This window comes from Phaethon aethereus (assembly GCF_964289735.1).
Source record: "Phaethon aethereus genome assembly, chromosome: 1".
NCBI lineage: Eukaryota > Metazoa > Chordata > Aves > Phaethontiformes > Phaethontidae > Phaethon > Phaethon aethereus.
This window is the reverse complement of record NC_138575.1, coordinates 120,874,814-120,894,853: the sequence shown is the minus strand read 5'-3', so window position 1 is coordinate 120,894,853 and position 20,040 is coordinate 120,874,814. Positions and strand designations below refer to the sequence as shown.

Here is a 20,040-nt window from a genome sequence, read left to right as displayed (position 1 = left end):
TAGTAAAAATCATTTACATACAATAGTGCAGCATTGTTTAGCTAGAGAAAACAGCACCTATATAAGTCAGGCAGAACGAACAGAACAAGCCCTTAAAAAAAAAAAACTACAAAAGGAAAGGAAAGGACTGATTAAGGCTAATCTAAGCTTCAAAGTGCAAAAGACCGAAGTCACAATGCATTGGAAGTTAATGTGCTACCACTATGCAATAAAACTAAAGATGTTCAGGTGAGGGACTCCATCCTACACATTGTGCCTGAAAGAGAAAGAGCTGTTGCAACACATTCGCAGAAAGGAGTGCTTCTGGAGAACCTCTGAAAGCAGAAATGACTTAGAGGTAAAAAAAGACCATTAGCAATCAAAAAGGCTAACTCTCAGCTGTCTGTCTGGCTCTCAGTACGAGATCTGTAACTTAGATTAGAAACTGTGGAGCCAGGATAGTTTCTGTTGGATTAGTATAGACATATAATGAATTCCAAAATCCTACAATAATGAATTGCTTCTCTAGCTATTAGCCTGGATTTTAATTAGTTTGTACTAATGAATACATTTGTACATGTCCATTCTTTATGGCAGCTTTTAGAGGAGTTAGTAAATTAGTCACCGTGGAGTACCAGTGTTTCACCAATATCTAACAAATAATTAATGCTTTCTCCACCTAGAGTCAACCAGCAGTCTCAGGGGTTTTTAGGTGTAAATTAGAATGAAAGATGAGATACTGAAAATACAGTTAGACTACTCCTTCATCAACCGCTATTAAATAATGTTACTGTGAGACCCCAGAGAAGTGCTGAAAGCTGAGTTCCAGTATCTGGACTACCCACAGTATCTCCCAGGAGCTGCCAGAGCACCCTGCCCTTTTTCCACTGTGACTCTTTAAATGTCTTTTCCATATCCGGTGCTATCCAAGTTTCTTCTTTTCTTGAGAGTTCCTCCTTGCAAAATACATATTTTTCTCAGTCCTTCCTATTCATAACCCAATGTGGTCTGGGAAAAAAACATGAACCAATACCAAGTGTGCTTGACCAAAACAAATGCTTTCATCAGATCCAGTACCTTAGCTAACAAAGACCTCAAGGCAGGAAACATTTGGATGTTTTCACATGCAGATTTCCATAGAGAAAATGACTGGAAGAGCTGCAAAATGAGGTGGCCAGGATCAGCCAGATCTAAATAAGGATGGAGTTGCTGGAGATGGGATTAAGGAGAAATTAAATGCCCAGATACAAAACAAACATTCTGAAAAGCATGTTGAGCATCCATTTAACTCCAAAGATATATACGCTCTATAGGACTTTTATTTTAGTATTACCCACAAATTCCTCAGCCTTGATAGAGTTGAGCAAATCAGAAGCCACTTTATACCTAAATCTGATTAGGAACTATAAACACCAGGCTCTCCAGAGAAGCTCATTCTGATAAGTATCATGTTACAAAAGAGTACATTTCTGTGTTGACAATAAATTGAGCTTCAGGTCTTACACAAATACACACTGATACAGCCAGGCAAGAGGAATTTCATCCCTTACCTACAGAGAGGGCCAGTTTACTATTATTAATCCTAACAGCACTGTTCAGCACAGGAACCCAGGACACACGTGTGCTGAGGTCCCACTTTGAGACACCCTTCTCTAACATTGTATGGGCAAACTAGGCACGTAACATAAGGTCCTGAAATCCACTCTGAACATCAGAACTGAAGGTGCGGCGTTGCATTGGTTCATGTTGTAGCATCTAATTCCATTTTGCAGACTTAACAGTTTTTTGTTCTGGTCACAAGTTCAGCTAAGGACCAAATTTTAATCATGCTTCTAACATTCTCACTGTTCTAAATTCTGGTGCCTGTTTACACAAGGGAGCTTGATAATACCAAACTACAAGTTAATTTTGGAGCATCAAGCTAAGTGCATTAAGACAGCTGTGTGCTATAAAGTAAAATCTTAATAAACTTCAGGAAAAAAATTATTAACCATTTACTGAATTACCAACAGACAAGGAACTCTTAAGTAGAAAAGCATTTTCGTTTCATTTACAAAACCAAGTCTTCCGGAGAAGAAAAATAACATAACAAAACAAAATTCTACTGTATGAAGGAAGATAGTGTGTACAGTCAAAAAGAAAAGTGATGTTTCCGCAACAGTAAATCCTGGTAACTACTGTTAGTGCATTGATTGTGTTCCTCTTTCGTTTTTTGCTTCCACTCAATTACAAAACATGCTGCTAAGGTACAGCCACCTCTTGTAGCTTTTTAATCATCTGTTGTTAAGAGTCTGGGAACACATAGAGATAGATCTGCAACTTGTGCAAGTCAGTCCAGCTCCATGGACTTCCAGTGTAAATACACTAGCTTACATATGCCATTGACTCTACAGCTGCAAACCATCCTTGACGGCGTAGGGACGGATTCATTTCAGAGGTAACGTTACTGGTTTTACCAGGGTTATCGAAGGACACTGGTCAAGCCAATCCCTAATTTGGGTTCCTACCAGCAGGAAAGCAGAACTAAACATTCCTCTTCTCAGAGCATCGATGACAGCATGGTTTCAAATGAGTGTACATTTGTGGAAGCAAGCCAATGCGTGTCAGCTATGTGCCAGTCATGGAAAGAAGTCTTGTTCTCCTTAGTGCACAGTCAGGCAGCACACTAATAATTACAGACGGATTCCCAAAAGAAATATGGCACTTGTCAAAGGCATAATTTCAGTTCTGCCTTTCCTCATTAACACTTGATAGGAACTCCAGCATATTTATGAGTCATCTAAAAGGCAAAAACCACCAGCATCACCAAAGTTTTATTGTTTTTTTTCTTCATTTACAACTGACTTTTTTTCCTGATGACCTAGCCTTATTTTTCACAGAACAGCTTCTCAGAAAGGATTAGGGCTCCTACCACCTTTCAGGTGCTCAAACACCCACTGAATTAGGCACCTCCTAAGTGCCAGGATCCCAGTGCTGCAATAAGCTGTATACAAGTCACATTGTCGTTGTTGAAAGGACAAAGAAACTCAGACAAAAATTTTACCCAACAGGGGAGTAGTGGCTGTCAGCTAAGGATGAAAACTACAAGTCAGAAAGGCCAAACCCAGAGTATAATAGGCCATAGTCAATGCAAATATCAAAAAATCCAAGAAAAAAGGAGCATGTCAAGAGCCTTGTGGGTATCCCGAAGAGGCTTGGCTCTCCGACTTAAACAGTGCTTATTCTACCTTTAGTTATACAGTTGCCATTCTTTCGGTCGATTGTACTGCTCCTCCATGTTCTCACTGAACCTGGTCTGCTTTACAACACAGCAAGCTTTCCTGGGGGAGTGTGTGCACCATCTAACACAACAGGGCTGTAATCCTCTATTAGCTACTGAAACTAAGTTACAAGTGAGCATAATTCATGATTATTTCCTTGGGCTGCTTCTAAACTCAATACTGCAGGAATGCTGTCGCTCTACTAATTTCTACCTCCTGCAGAAATGCAAAGGAACAGACTGTATGAGTGACCATATATAAGTATATATACACTTACATACATGTGTTCTTTTCTCACACTTTTAGAAATGCAGCTGAATTTTTGGGTGCACTCAGTTTGAAAGCATCACATAGTAAGCGTGCACACAAATTTCCCAAGTTGTATGCAGGCACTGTGTGCAAAAAGATCCCATAAATTAATCAAGTTATTCTTGTAGCAAGCTGGAAAGAAAGAGCTGGACTGGGGCAAAAATTGTTATTGTTACCTCTATTTTTAAAGACTTGGAAGACACTCAATTACTACGGTGATGAGGACCATATAAGTACCTAGACAGATTCATTTGCAGCAGGAGTGTTAAGTGTGAGAGTTTTTCTCAAAGGTGCCAGCTAGCTGCAATCTCTTCTTCGGGGGGCGGGGGGAGAAAAATATTTTGAAATAATTACATATTTTTAAGTCCTTCAAAAGTGACTTAAAAAAGCTGAATCATTCTTCTATGGTTGTGCTGTTCTGCTTTGTTTTTTCCCTGCAGGAATTCTGCATTTAATTTGCTCTCCTGCTACTCTTCCATCAGATAGGAAACCATTCTTTTCCTCTACAGTGCAGTCCCAGGGAGGAAAAAACCCAAAACAACATGGAAGGAAAAGCTGCACAATATTATCAACATACATGTATCAACATACAACCAGACATCCTTCATGTGCATACGTTATATTCTTTGTATCAGTAGATGGACTTATTTGGTAGTCATAAAAGTAGTTATAAATAATACACAAAATGAAAACTTGCGGGGAATTCCAAGACATTGGACAGACTACATGAGCACTGTAGAAAACATTTAATACAATGCTTTTTTTTTTTCCAAATGTGTTTCTGCCTAAACATTTGAAAATGAAAGTTTCTCATTACCAGACGAAGTGTAGCAGTAATGCACAGTATCAAACCCAACTTGGCAGATAACAGACAAATAAGAACAGTATCTGCACTTTTGCAAGTATTACTTAAGTTTAGATTAGGTATATTCGTTACTTTAAACTCCACCAGAGGATCCTCTCTATGAAATCAGATGGCCACTGCATGTGTACAGACAGGTATGGGGGTAGGCAAAGTTTCAGTACAGAAGGCATCTACTTTATCTCAAACACACATAAAAATTATTACTTTAATTTTTTTTCGTTGCTAGATAAACATCAAAAGCTGTTGATACAAAAATTTGTGAACAATCGTTCATTGTCATTGTTGCCCCAAATAAGCACACAGTATTCTTTTGGAGAAGACTTATACTTACCCCTGGCCTCAAGAAATGGAAATTCACCTAGTAGAGGAAATGAAGTTTATGTATAATTCCCTTCTCTTTCTTTCGGCATCCTCTCAGGGGAAGATATGTGAACAATCTGAGTACCTTGTTATTAAAGGCTCGATCTGTCTTTAGCTAAGACGTGTTGCCTGCCTAAAGAGATGAACAGACTAGTCTGGGCAAAGGAAGAGATACAGACCAGGAGAGGACCTAAGACATATTTGGTTTGGTTCTATGTAAACTTTATTTGTAGCTGGCCTCAAGAAAGTGCCTGAAATTAAACTCAGATAAAGTTCTCTGCAGTATTTTTTTGCCATGCATAGCTCTGCCTTGAGATGGGATTCATCTAGAAGCGTTTACTTTGAATTTTTCTCCTCTCATCTGAAACACTCTCAGCTACAGATCATGGTGTTGAGTTCACACAGGATTTTTACACCTTCCTCTGAGCCTGAGCAATCTGTACATGACCAAATACAACTTAAATAACTATGCTGAGGTTTCAAACACTTTTGTATTTAGGCTTTGTGAAGGTATTATGTTATTTGATGGTTGCATATATGTCTAGGAATGTTGCTGAGACACGGACTTCCTATTTTAAGAGCTGGAAGATGAAGTACAGCAAATAATTCACATCCCACTTCCTAAATCCCCACTAGGACCAGCTAAGTTGTGTGAGATAAGACAGATTCAGCTATGAGTATAGATCAAAAGAAGTGGAAGAGAGAGACTGCATTACTGACTGGGAAATCATGTTCTGTGAAGTATCATTTTCATAGAACAACAGAACTTTAGCAGAACACCATAGTGAAGAGACAAGAGGGCAAGGTAATATTCTTCTCAACACTCAACCTAACACCCAGGAAAACTCATTAGCTTCATACAATACTCCCCATTCTAACTTCTGGTTAGTATTATGGGGGTGAAATAGAGAGCAGCAGTCTGAAAGGGTTAGAGTTTTGGTGGGGTTTTTTTGTGGGGTAGGTTGTTTTGTTGTGCTGTGGTGTTTTTTTTTTTTAACATTGATTCAGCAGTTGCTTACAAGACCTATTTCATTTTTTGCCACACAAGCAATGTTTTGTGGGAAAGACAAAATGCACAAGGCATGGCAATGCTACAGCTTAGTCACTGTCCTTTCCTGTGACTGAAGAACATGACCTCTAGACCTGGGCAGATACAGCAAACCATGTTCCATGAGATCCTTTGAATATTTATACAAATTAGTCTCACGTGTTCCCTGCCTTTTCAAAATCTTTTTTCCACAAGTAAGTTTATTTGTAGGGCTGTTCCCAAACACAGTACATTTTTACATAGTCATTGGAGAATATTAGTGGAAAATTAATTTTAGGTTCTTAAACAGATATTTATATTAGACCATACTACAATAATGATCATGGTCCCTGTTAGGAATTAAAGCTTTATTAAGCTAAGCACTCTGCATAAATAACTATGAAGATGATTATACACTGTCAGACCTAGCAAGGTTCTTTATTCCTGAGTGCAGTGTGCACAGAGTGCAGAATTTCCAAAATTCCTTGAGTAGATGAAGTGGGTGAATGGACTGTTGATAACACTCCAAGATGCATATCCCTCTACCAGGAAAACTTACTAGCAAGGTATCTCTATTCTACCGTGCATTATTGTTTTACAAATCTTTACTGTTACTGTTAATGTTTTCTAGAAGCATTCAGATTGAAGCAAGTTTAGATGACTCCATTTTAGATATGTAAGAGATAAGAATTTACTTTAGTAACTCTACTGTTTCTTTATCCTTATATAGAGGCATCCCATGGCGTACTGTATGGAGAGGAGGAAACTCAGAGCATTTATTCATTTATAGTTTTCTGTTTTCTGACCACCCCAAAGCAGAGATCATACACTGACAAGACAAATGCTTGAGACCAGTAGGAACTGAAAAGGGCTTCACTTTTTCAGTACAACCGACCATCTTTCTGTGATTGTATAGGCCAAATACACCATGACATGTAAGTTCATGCAAAATCTATTCATCTTCATTTCACTCAGACCCAGGAAGTTACAGAATTCATCACATGAAAACATGTATTTTGTTCTTATAAATATTCATATTGGTGAATGATAAAACTGATATTCTGAGAAAATTAACAAATATCAATTAATAATCACCTGTCTTAAGTACTTTCAGAAAAAAAGGGTGAGATTTATCAATAGGAAAAAGAGTTATTCTAAATTTGAAGATAGAAATAATTGATTCTGATGCAATTATTAGTTCTGCTAAGGTGTAAGAGTAGATTATATGATACCAGTTTGCAAATTACATAGCAAAAAAACACAGGGTAATATGAAACAGAATGAGAAGTGAGAAGTGTTAACCTATAAAAGGAACTTTGTGACATTGCCAAGGTAGTAAGAACAGCAAGGTAGGAACATCCTGTTTTAATTTAGGATACATTTGCAAACATGATAGGCCAGATTAATCAAACCAGGTGAGCAAAAAGGAAATTACATCTTATCCCACACTGACTTTTTTAGACCAAGTCAGACTGATATAGGAGGGGGTCCATGGGGATAGTACTGCTGTCTTCCTTTTGGCTTTTCTACTGTAGAGAACAGCATTATACAATAGAGCTTATAAGTTAGGTTCTTAACACAAATAAGTGTGTCTTGGCTTTCAGATAGACTGAGGTCCTTCAAGACCAATGAGGTTATGGCAGTTACAGTTACACAGCTTCTGTGTACAAGTTGTTTTTATACAGGTGCTTCTATATGCATAGTATTACTGCTAATTATTAGGGTGGTGTTTCTTTAAAACTAGTCCTTTGACTAATTTTCACCCAGGAAGACTAGTTTATGTAATTTACTCCCAATAATATTGTTGTTCTTCCCACTCTGACAAGAGAATGAAGTTACATAGACTTCCCTGACAGCAATATGTTTTGGATGGAAAAGCTACTCAGTATTATACAGTGCGCACTGAAACAATCAGGAGCTCTTCCATTGACTGCACTAGTCACTGATGTACCAAAGCAGCACATTATAATGCAATAGTCACTCTTCCTAAGGAAGACACAAACCACCATCTGATCACAACCTGTCGAAGAACAAACTACAGTTTAAAAGGTCAAGAAAAACAAATGTCATCTAGGGCTTGACCAGCAACCAGTGAGGTCATTGAAGGTTAATAGCAAAACTCATCTTGGAGTAACTCTTACTCACACAGAGTTATTATTCAGTATTTACAATGCTGATACAGCTTCAAGAACTACCAGGCTTGTTGCTGCATAAAACCCAAGATGTGGTGGTATATATTATACAAAATACAGTGGTGAGGAATCCTGTCTGCTAATGACTGGTGAGGATAAGGAGCTTTTTTCCCACTCTCACACCTTACAGCCTAGCAGTCTGGAAGACAATTCAAGAAGGCAGTTGAGGGAAGACAACTGATGATAAATGAAGGTCCCATGTACAGACAACAGTCTATTCATCAACATGACAACCAGTACAGCGTGTGTATGGGATTTTCTTCCATTATCACAAACTCTTGTACTGTGACATATCACTGCTCTACGCTACTGGCTTTTCTGAAGCTCAGTCTTTTCCATTGCTCATCTCTCTAAGCCAATAAGCAAGGCTGCTAGAACAAGGCAGGAACAGTGCAGTAGAAATTGGGACTGAGTCTGCATTTTGTGTGTGATAAAATCCTCCACTGGAACGGAGGCTAGCGAAGAGACTACTCCTGTGGTGGTAAGAACTAAATACAGCTAAGGATATAATGTTGCCATCTCACAAAGGTCAAACAAGAACATGCATTAAGTGTCTACCAGAACTATCACTACTATAAAAGGAATCTTCAGAGACTGATTTTCCATGAATGCTTTACAGTGGCAGTAACGCCATACATGTCTTTGAAGAGGGAGAATGCTGATTGCCACGGTCATTAGTTTTATTTTCTCCACTTTTGAGCCAGCCTAGAGATGGGCACAAAATTCATTTCCTACAAACAATGCACAAACAAAACTTGACCCATAGCAGTGTCTCCACTGTGTGAATCAAAAGATCCTGAAAACAGATGAGCTTCTTTATTTGGTGTTAGGGCTAGTTTTCAGCATCTTTTCCTAATCTCATATCAGGAGCAAGGAAAGCAGACTAGTCTGCCCTTGCAAATGTTTTCATAGCATGACTTTTTCTTTTTTTGACAAGAAGATGAAAGTGGTTTTGGTTTCTCCCCCTACACATTTTCAACAAGAGGGAAAGTTTCCTTTTGACAGGGAATCAAACATCTGAAGAGGCTAGTAACAGCCACAAGGAAAATTTAAGACATGGACATATCGCAGACTTCTGGCCAAAAACACATGTAATGGAGGATTTATCTTGTGTATGGAGGTTTACAGCACAGTTCAATTTCCAGAGGAATAAGTCACTTCTCCTTGAGTTCTAACTACACGCAGCTAATAAGGACAAAGAGATATACACTTCTGCTTCTTTGATTTTGAATTCAATCTCAGGTTCAAAGTTCTAAATCTGCTTTATTTTCATACAAACATGTGGATCGGGGAGATCAGAAGACTCCATCTCCCCAGCTGCTCCTCTATTTTACATAGGTGACAGGTTTGTTATAATTTCATTAGAAAAAATAATTGGTATCTATTTGTCCAAGATTAACTGCACATCCACCTGTTTATATTATACATAAAACTATGCTACAACTAGAATAACATATATTTGTGAATTAATGATGCAGCCCTTTCCCACTCAAAATTCCTTTGAAAAAAGAATTTACTTTTAAAAAGACTGCAGGATCAGTAAGTTTAAGCTAAATTTGACAACAGGACAACTTTATCTGTGAAGAAATTCAGTTGTTCTCTTTATGAGCTCAGTCCATAAAGTGCTCAAACAGTAAAGAGAAAAACATGCTTTCGATGCTGCCCGAATGGCTGACATAATTTTGCTTTCCTTCCTTTCCTGTTAACTTGAGGATGCAAATGGCTTTGCTGTCAGGGTACATTTGTTCCCACTAATTGAAGACACTATAACAAGCCAAAATATTTATTTCTTTTTTCCACTCTAATTTGTGTTTTATCATATTGGGAACATCATTTACAGATTTCATTTACTATTACATTATGCAAAGAGCCCTTATGGGAAAGTCACTCTAACAGGAAAACTAAACATAAAGAAGTCTCTTAATGCTTTAGGATGTGTTGCCTCAAAGGGCCCCAAAATTCTGTTCAGACCACACAAAGACCAAAATGCATATCCAAAATAACTCCTCAAATATCCCACCTTGGAAAACCCTGAACTTTTCAGAGAAGAGACTCACATTATTCCTACTTTTCCATACACAGGACAGACTACCAGAACATATTCTTTTCATAGTTCAATCCTTGTCCTGTTCATGAATGTCTACAAACTGATGCTGCCTCATATGCAGCTGAGTATATAATTAAAGCTGATCAAAATGATTTCCTTTGAAAAATGCTTCTGATGGTAACTGGATTTTAATCATGTGATCATGTGTGTAAAGCATTTCTGCCTCCTTTAGGGAATAAAATGAGATTTCAGCTAAAAAACAATTGCTGTTTTCACTGAAAAATCAGTTTGACTTTCTTCAGAAAAAAGAAAAACCAACACTTTCCAATTACAATTGTTTGTGCCACTTAAGGGGCAGAAATTGGTTCCTACCAGCCCTGTTGAAGTCCAGAAAAACCAGTGACTCACCTCTTAGAGCAGTGGAGCATGAGTCCAGACTCGCTCATGTAGAGTGCCAAAGTTAGGAGCCTATTTGTAACATGGTCTTTCCATGTGAGCTACTCTCATCCATAACCCATCCCTAGCAACACTCAAATGAGTTCTATGCAAGTGGCTTCTAACTTTGGTATCTTAGTTATGGACCTAAAATTAGGTGAGATGAATCAGACCACAGAAACCATGTTTATGAACAAGTCCTTTAATAAGTTTTTCTGTTCACCTTCCCCATTCTCATAGTAGCTGTTCACGATACTTAACCTAGTCTCTTGGTGTCCTTTTTGCACATACTAACACTCTTGTTCTAGCCTCATTTGTATCTGCACTGCCTTCTACAAATTCCTTTGGTTTACCATAGTAGAACTCAGAATCAGGTCTCTAGTAGGCGATTTGAATATACAAATATAAAGAAAGCAATCCCACTGAAGCCCTTCCAGTTTTTAAAACACATTCAAAAGGTAGGCTATGAAACCAAGGTTGTTGCTACCTGACATCTATTATTACAGTGAAAAAGTATTTTGACTCAGTTTGACTCAATATTCTCCATCAAGAAATATAGTCTACCCTTACCGTTCTCACCAGACGTCTTGTCTTTTCCATTTGTAGCTCCGGTTCCTTGTCTCTGTAAGGGGGGAAAAAAGACAAAACAAGTGGTTAGAATAAACTTGAATGTGCATTTTCCCCTTGAAATTACTAATAGTTACAGCCTGATTTCCCCTGAATAGCTCGGATAGTCATTCACCCACAAGCAATGTCTCTTTGAAATACTACCAGTCAGAACAGGCATGCTTAGTACCATTTAGGTACATCTGTACATGTGTGCAACTGTGTACAGTTATCACATGTTAGTGATGGGATCAAGACGGATGTGTAATCAAGTTTCCAGCAGTGCAAGGGTATGAGCTACAGTAGGACATCTCTTCAGGCCCCTGCTGTGCTTCCAGTTCCATGATTCTTCCAACCTGACTTTAGCCAGACAACTCATCTTTCCACTTTGGCCACAAGTGGAGATGGAACTTCCTACTTCAGCTCACTCTGTCCAAGCAATAGCCTCATGACTTTCCATGAAACAAACTGATTTAAGTCATTCTATTAAGTAACATGTGGCAAATACCACTGCAGTCCAAACAAATATTCACAGTGGTAAGGTTGTATTAGTGTGGTTACACTGCTAAGTAATTTACTAGCTTAGGAGTGGTCACTATGAAAATTAGGCTTCATCCCCCAGAGAAAGCACCTCACAGGTAGAATTAAGGTACTTAGCAAGTATGGCAAAACTTGCATTTCTTATGCAAACTCTTTCATACATGGGTGTATTACTGAAACAGACTAAAGAATTTATCCTCTGGGGTTGTACAAGTAAGAAACTAGGAGTGTTAAATTCAGTGAATAAATCCACCTGCATTCAGCCAGAGGCAGCGTGCTCTCATGCATCAGGAAGTTAACAGCTGCAGTAGCACTGCAAACCAAATTGTTTGTACCAAAACATGGACAGTCATACAGATTCTCTCATGAAAATTCATACAGGCATATTTATCTAAAGGTATTTACTCTAGAATATAAAACCTGCTTTACTGCCTGGTTTCTGTCCTTCATCTCCCAGAGTATTCTGTGTATTATGAAGCTAATCACAATGTAAGTACAAAACCTTCATGTGTACTCTTAGTTCTTATTATAGAAGCCAAAGGGGAAAGTAAGCTCTTCACACCCCTCAGAAGAATACAGGAGAGCTACATATGGTCTATTGTGCATCCGCATGCTAGTGGTGAGGTTTCTCGTCTTCTCCGTGGCAGACTTCAGTGCATATAGGTCTGAACTCGACTGGCTCTGCCTCATCTCTCATCCTGTGCAATGAGACAGAACATCCCAAGAGAAAACAACTCTGAGTCTATAACCACAGCTACAGTCTCCCCATATGATGGAAATATATTTGTTTCTCCCTGGAGCCTCAGAGCTAAGACAGGAGAGAAAACTTGGCCAATAACTTCAAAGAATGGGATTCTACAGGGATAAACATCTCTTACAAAAGCATAAGCTACCAACAGCCAGAAATCAATAAATCCACCCAACAACCAGTTTTGCTAAAGATATTAACCTTTATGCCTTTAAAGTTTGGTTGATATTTCCATATTTCAATTTCAATCCATATTTGAAACTAGATTTTAGTGTTAATTTACTGGGACCTCCCAAAAACACAAAATACTTGATTCTTCCTATCTATAAAATGGTAACTAAATGGTAACTATATTGCTTTTCCCTCCTCATGTTTATTTTTAAATGCTTTTTGAAGCTGTCTTATTTCCTGAGTGTTTTAAGCTGGAGAGTTTCAGGCTGCTACTTAGCTTTTATGAAAGCTTCTTTTTCCTCCCTAGGCTATACCTGTCAGGTTCAGTCTGCTATCAATGGAGTGCTGGAATATGGATCTACACATTTATTTCATGTCTCAGGATTTCCCCTCAGGGAGAAGGGAAAGTTGTCAAAGAAAACAAATAAAAACTTGGCTTTGGTTAATGAAGGTTCTTCCTATTCCTGAGGTCAAGATTTTTTCTTCAAGTGTGAAATCAGTCTAAGTATTCTACAGCCTTTCATTTGATTGGTGACCACTGGACATATACAGAAGGAAGGCTGAAAGTCTGCCAAGCAAGCTTCTGATTAGCCTTTCCTTTAGCTATATACATATTTCGATCTATAAGCACTGTGCTGTTTTCCAAGTGAGTGCAATGGATTTGAAAGTGAAAATCAGTTTCTCACTAACAAGGCATTGAAACTTATGAAAAAGCCATATACAATGTTATCATCCACCTGCAAAGCCTTTACCTATTTATCTCCATACATTCAGTGGGCCTATTTTTTAAAACATTTCCAAAATGCAGGCATTATTAGCAGCTAAAGCTTCTTGCTTCTTTCATCACCTTTCATGATGCTAGCACAGGCCACAAAACAAAGCTTAGGTTTTTAACGTCCTTCAGAGCACAAGAGGACTAAACATGTAGAAAGGTTGCTAATGATATTTTCAAGAAGCAATGGATGAAAGCCATCCAAAAGCTGGTATAACAGATACGGTCCTCAGATGCAATAGATCACATAAAAATCAATGAAATACTAACTTCTGTGTTTTGTTTTTAAACAGAAAATCCCCCAGTTGTTGAACATATTTTAAAAGATAAAAGCAGTTTAATGCTTTCTCTTTCCTATAACCTGTAGCCAGTTTCCTTCATTCAAAGATTGCTTAGAAAATGCTTGGAAATTTTAAAAGGCAAGCACTAGGACAGAAGCATTGAATAAACTTTCCACTAGGCGTCAAAGAAGAAACATCAGAGCTAAAATGAACACGAGTACAAAACCATAATGATTATACAGTAAAACAGGATAAACAGTTTTGTTGCTATGTTGTGTAGGAGGAAACATAGTTTATGACTGCTTGGAGCTATATAAGTTTTTAACTCAGTTGTTTTACAGAACATCAAAAGGCACATCATTAAAAATGTCTCCAAAAAATCAAAGTCACTCCCAATTTGTCAGAAGAGGAAGGAAAAAGAACTACCACCATATGCCCAAAATCCCAGTAAGAAAAGAACAGGTTTACTTTCCTATTAAATTATCAGTGCTATACACAGCAGCTAGTAAATGTGGTATGAAAAACTCTGCCAAATTAGTCCCCTAGGTCTACAAACTGAGGTCAAAAGTGAATATGCAGCCCAGAGGACTTTTCAAGAAGAATGTTAAATTACTGCAGCAGCTTTTCAGCTCATTCTTCTAGCCCTTCCTGCACCACCAAGCCTAATTTTTGTCTTTAATCTTACATTATGTTCTTACTTGAAATAGCCTGACCTTTTCGGTTATGCTTCCAATTAGCACCTCAGTGTTAGGGGTTATAGCCAGGCGTTGATTACCGAATTTTGCGGGGCGAGGGAGCTGTTTGTTTTTTGATAAGCCACAAAAAGCCCAAGATCATGGACACGAAACTGCCAGAAAGTTTTGACAAATGGGCCCTTACAGTAATAACATTATTCTGCTGCTTCATCTCAGTGCATGGCCAACAAAGTACAGCAGGTCGTATCCCAGTAAAGCAGTGGCTGCAGATTTTCAGAAGTATATTGTTTCTACATCAAAGCATAAAAGAGCTTTGCTGCCAGGTCTGTCTCTAACAAAAGGCGTTACATGTGTGTGACAAAAGGAAATACATGTTGGTACAATGCAGCACAAAAATGGCTGTGGGTCAGCCAGCTGTGTGCCAAGCAAGCCTTTATTCTGCACTACCATCTGTTGTCCATGCAAAATTTTCTGTATAAGAGATATGAATTGAACCAAACTAAACAATTTCATAAGCGCCTTATTTTTTTCATAACCTTCTGTTTTAAAGAAGCATTTAGTCTCAAAATGAAAAAAAGTACTGAAAAATACATTTTACAAATTTGTAAAGTTTATAATCTTTCTGCAAATAAAAATGTCACTAAATATCTACTTAAGGACTTTCCATGTTTTCCAAGTAAGGAAAGCTTCCTAGTCAACAGTAGAATGATCAGGAGATACAGACATTTCTACCTGCTGGTTTTCAGGACTGAACACTTCCTGTACAGTTCCTCAAATTAGGACAATCAAGGTTGACTTTATCCAGGAACAACATAAGAAATGAAGTTCTTCCAGACTTCTTCCAGATCTTTACTTAGTGTTGGTTGATATTTGAAGATACTAAGGATTTTAGACTACTGAAGTAAGTCCCAGTTGAGGTTCATTAGACTATAGACATAGGTGGATCGCAAAGCATACTTAGTATATAACCATTACTGCCTGAAGGTTCATAGTAGGTTTTTTAGTTTCCCCTAGGTGAAATTGTGAGGACATTACATTAGCATGAACACTTCCTACACACTAAAGAATGTATTAGGGAAATCTGGATTAAACACACAGAACAGCAGACCCTATCAAATGTGTGACCTACATACTTAATGTAGCCTCCTTTTCCATGTACCTCCTGTCCAGTCATATTATAGTCAACTCCTCTGGTTCTAAGAACCCAGAGTTTTCCATGCTTTCTAACATCAGGTATAAATTTGCTATTGAAAAAAAACAACAGGAAGATAACACATTCAGTTTAAAAACAAGCACTGGGCATTGAGGGAAACATCAGCTTTTGCTGGTAGATCAATACACTATGCATACACGCCACTTGAAAATAATTATGTGATATCCTGAACTTACAGAAACCAATGGGAATTTTGCAATTGGTTTTTTTTCATGCTCTAGCAAAAAACACAAACTCTATATGAGAAACTAAATGAAGATCCAAAATTTAAGTAGGGGCAAGAACCAAGCAGCTGTGACCTGGAATGAGTGGATACACTCCGTAGAATTCAGGATTCCAACGTGATTAATTAGGTTAAATTCTTCTTTACCAGAGATGTCTGTTTCACTGTGACAACCTACTTCTGATGTCATGTATTGACTTGAAACTATAGCACTCAGCCTTTCACATATTTAGGTGTGAAAAACATTACTTTTAACCACAACACAGTAAATAATTTGGGCAAAAGATGTAACTTTTTATCTTAAACATGTTTAAGAGCAGGACAAATGATGGTGCTGTGACAGAAAGGTTTCCATTTATTGAAGCTGCCAAGGGATACCCGGGACTGGAATTTTAGCACCACTATTTTTTGGAATTATGTATCAAAAGCATGAAGATACAGCTGGGAGAGATAAGGTGTACCACTGGTGAGCCATGCACAAATTCTGCAGTTTCACTTGTTCTCTCCTATTATAAGTCTTCTCAAAACTGGTCTGCAATACAGCCAGATGGTAAATCCCAAACCAACTTCTCTGACGTTACTGATGTGAATGAACCTGTACAGCTAGTCACCTAAAGGACATTTGCAGACAGAACTGAAGAATGCTAGAGAAGCTTGACTATAATCATGAAAGTCACATTAGAAACTATACAAGTAAGCTTTCCTCACTAGTCTACTTGTGCCTCCTTTACAAGTTCCTCCACATCTTTATAGACATAGTGCTGAATACTTATGAGTGTCCCTCAAAGCCCATATTTAAGGTAATTGCATCAAGCACAGAACATCTAGCCAATATCTTTTTTCTGAATGATGGGTAAATCTGATAATGTGCCTGTTATTTCTGTCTTACACATCATTGGAAGAAGTCACAGACCACTTTTCTGGGCACCAAAGGAAAAATATTTATCAAGATATACTTCAGTACAAAGCAGTTCAGTCCTGGTTATGACCATACATTTCTGGCAGAAGTGACCTTCTGGAAACTATTGCTTTTCCCTGGCTGTTTCCTAGGATCTCAGTTCTTTAGGATATGGCCTCTACTCTCATCTATGTAGCACCTTCTCTGCATGCTTCTTTACACAATGGGAATTTTCTATAGTCAGCTTTCTGGCTTACATTGCCAGGGCAGCACAATATTGCGAGAGCAAGAGTGCCAGAATCCATCTTTCAATACTGGCTGTCAAAACTAAGCAATCCCTGGCACTCTGACAATTTCTGTAATTATCTTCATGGGTCAAGCAGTGTTCTACTTGACTAGCTCCTGATTGTCCTTAATTTTATCAGAGCTCTCTTACAGCTATTTTAATAAATTAAAACTCTGCAGGTGGGCTGAGATGAACTGATGGGATTCAAACTGCAGTAGCTAATAGTTGGCACAGTGCCCAGCACTGATTTTCTATGACTTTTGTAGTCACTGAAGGCACATGAGCATGCACACACATGAATATTGTCATCCTAGAAACCACAGTAATATCGGTCAGAAATTAACAATAAGTTTTTGGATAACTACAGATGGTTTTCCTCCTAGACACTGCGGACCAGTGGATGGCTCTTGCTATCGCCATGATCTGAGCAAGATCCAATCTCTTCACAATTTCCTTTCATCTTTCTATAAAGGATACAACCTGGACCTCAGCATTCATATCCTTGCATCTTTGACAGTCATTACACTGATGCAAATTCAAGGTATAGCAGTCCATACAAGCTGAAGCCTGTGTGAAAAGCAGACAGTTACCAGATTGACTGCTGATGCACTGGTTTCTGCATTTCCCAGGAAGGAGGACATGCACATTTAGGTCCTCTTTACTCAGTGAACCCACAACTCCCGTGAGACAGCACAGGAGGGCATGCTGGTGGAAGGCCCTGGCCTTCCAATTGACACACTGGACATCCAGGCACAGAAAAAGCAATGGGAACTGAAGGAGTAACCTTGAAGCTGGGGCTTCTCAGGTTAGTTGAAAGACAGGGTTGCAGTCCCTGCTCCTGGGTTATTTTATTTGCAATGTGGTCATTTTCCATGTGAAACACACATTTTATTTACATACCTATGCAAAACACATACTCTACCCAATGGGCAGAGTGCATTAATCACAGGGTTGCTCGCAGAGTTAGGGCATTTGCCTCAATTTAAGAAGTGTGATTTGTTCCACTTTCATCCAGACAGAGCTTTTGGGTTGAGGTAAGTCCTCAGACAGGTAATTCCGAGTGCACACAGACAACTGAGCTTCAGTACCCAGCACACTTTCAGGTTAAATAAGGAGGCACCTGATGAGAACGGGCAGAGAGAATCATTGTCTGTGATATAAAAAAAACCATGTACAGTGCTGTTTTTAAATATTCTAATAGCACCGAAAAGAACTTTCTCTATACCCCACTTTCATCAATGCTGGGCTGTAATTTATAAATCAGCACAGTGAGAACCTGCTTATTTTGTATTCAGATTCAATATAGTGTTCCAAACAGAGTATGTACACCAAATGTAATCAACATAATTAGCACAAACAGTAGCTTGCTTAATAATTAGGGTATTAGCATATTTTGAATTAAAACATTATTAAGCAGATATTTCTCTAAAGACATTGTAATCACAAATATTTTTTTTTCCTGAGGCAGGGATTAATGGAATCTTTGAAGTTAATTCTGAAAGCAGCTGCAGGAATGTATTTCCCAAATCCTGTTAATTACCATGCCAACCATGAGAAGTAATCCCTCTTTTTTCCTGCAGGAAATAGAGGATTTGATGCTGCAAGGCTTATTTACAGGGGTAACTCATAAGTGAACAAGTAGTTGTCTTCAATTCAGCAGAATTACTTGCATGAGTAGTTGGAACCTCAATGTGGTACTGTGGAATTTCTCTAAACTGTGTGTCAGATTTCGTTTAGCAAAGGGCAAAGAGGGTAAAATCAACTACAGAATAAGCATTCTCACACCACTTGCCAAAAAATTACCTCAGCTCTCATTTGGGCATGGGTGATACAGCCTGTATCCTAATTACACTGGAAACTGATAAAGAGGAAACATCAAGGTGACCCAAGAGGAATATTTCAATTACATGAAAATTGATTAAGCTAGATGGTATAAATGAAAAATGACTGAGGTTCTTAAGGTGGTCCCTTCCTTTTTTTCCATTATTTCTTATCTATTGGTAGCATCGGACCTGGCACTACAGTTCCAGGAGGGCATTTTTGGCCAGGAAACCTGCCTTAAGAACTCCTATTTCCCAGTCTAGCCCAATCCAGCCACACCTTCCCATCCCCAAGGCCTGGTTTCTTTGGATACAATTGTTTGCAAGGTCATACAGAATAGTAGCACTGAAATTATTCAAGTTAAAAATAACCCTTCAGCAGAGCTGTGTTGAAAAAAAAAAAAAATCACTGAAGTGATCCAGCTAAAAAAATACATAGTTTAATTGTTTCTGTTGATCATTTCCATAATGTAGCTGATATCTCTGATCCACAAACAGTTGTACCAGGGCAATGGAACAGGCAATAGCCAGTACCATGGGGAGGAGGCACTGCAATTTTGTTCTGGGAACTGCAAATAAGCACAAGTCAATGCTTCATACAGCATGCTACGTTTGGTGGTATCTCCCTGTGATGATGCATTACCTCCTAGCAATCTTCAGTCTGCAACAGAGCAAAACATGGAACACAGGTACATCCATGCAGCCTAAAGTGTAAGCCTTGGCCACCTGCGCAGACAATACACAGTTAATGGCAACTGACTATGGCATCTGATTAGGAGCAAAACAGAACCTTGGGGATCTGGGAAAAGCATTTGGATTCAGACAGTATCTTGGCTATCCTTTAGTATTAGCATTCCCAGATATGAAGAGTGCCTTAAGCCAATTAAGGAGTCAGGGTCCTTGCCTAGGCATAATATAGCTAATTATGGATGGTGCTTTTGTAACAAATATTTACTTGCTATTTCATTCTTCAAAACCTTTCTGGAATGTAGGGTAATTTAATTTTCTGAGCTACAAAGCCAGCTGTAATTGAGTTAGAGGCTGTCTTCAAGGGACAGCTTGGGTTATTAATGGCAGAAGTCTGCTCTGACAAATTGCTTCATATCTGATCATATTGATCTGATCAAACCCTAATTGAAAGTTCTCACACTGCAAAAAATCTGACTTTTTCTGTTGGCATTTTCATTTCCAGTTGTACAATTAAAAATGTGTTCTCACTCTTCTCCTATTTCCCTACATATTTCGGAGGTAAACAGATGTTATTAGTCTGTTAGACTGCACTAGTAACTGGCCAGCCAGGTTTTTAAAAGGTA

The 20,040-nt window shown here is 38.4% G+C and overlaps 1 protein-coding gene across 1 annotated transcript in view; it reads right to left on the bottom strand.

Moving 5' to 3' along the window:
• The window catches only part of PCP4 (Purkinje cell protein 4), a gene marked incomplete at both ends in the record, with an annotated part of 34,276 nt that extends 21,966 nt beyond the window's left edge, over nucleotides 1-12,310 (bottom strand). Inside the window, 2 exons of the mRNA XM_082014018.1 lie at nucleotides 11,045-11,096; nucleotides 12,209-12,310. Of these exons, the coding sequence (XP_081870144.1) occupies nucleotides 11,045-11,096; nucleotides 12,209-12,310 (154 nt within the window). The remainder of the gene's footprint in view (nucleotides 1-11,044; nucleotides 11,097-12,208) is intronic.
• Between the last annotated feature and the right edge of the window lie 7,730 nt (nucleotides 12,311-20,040).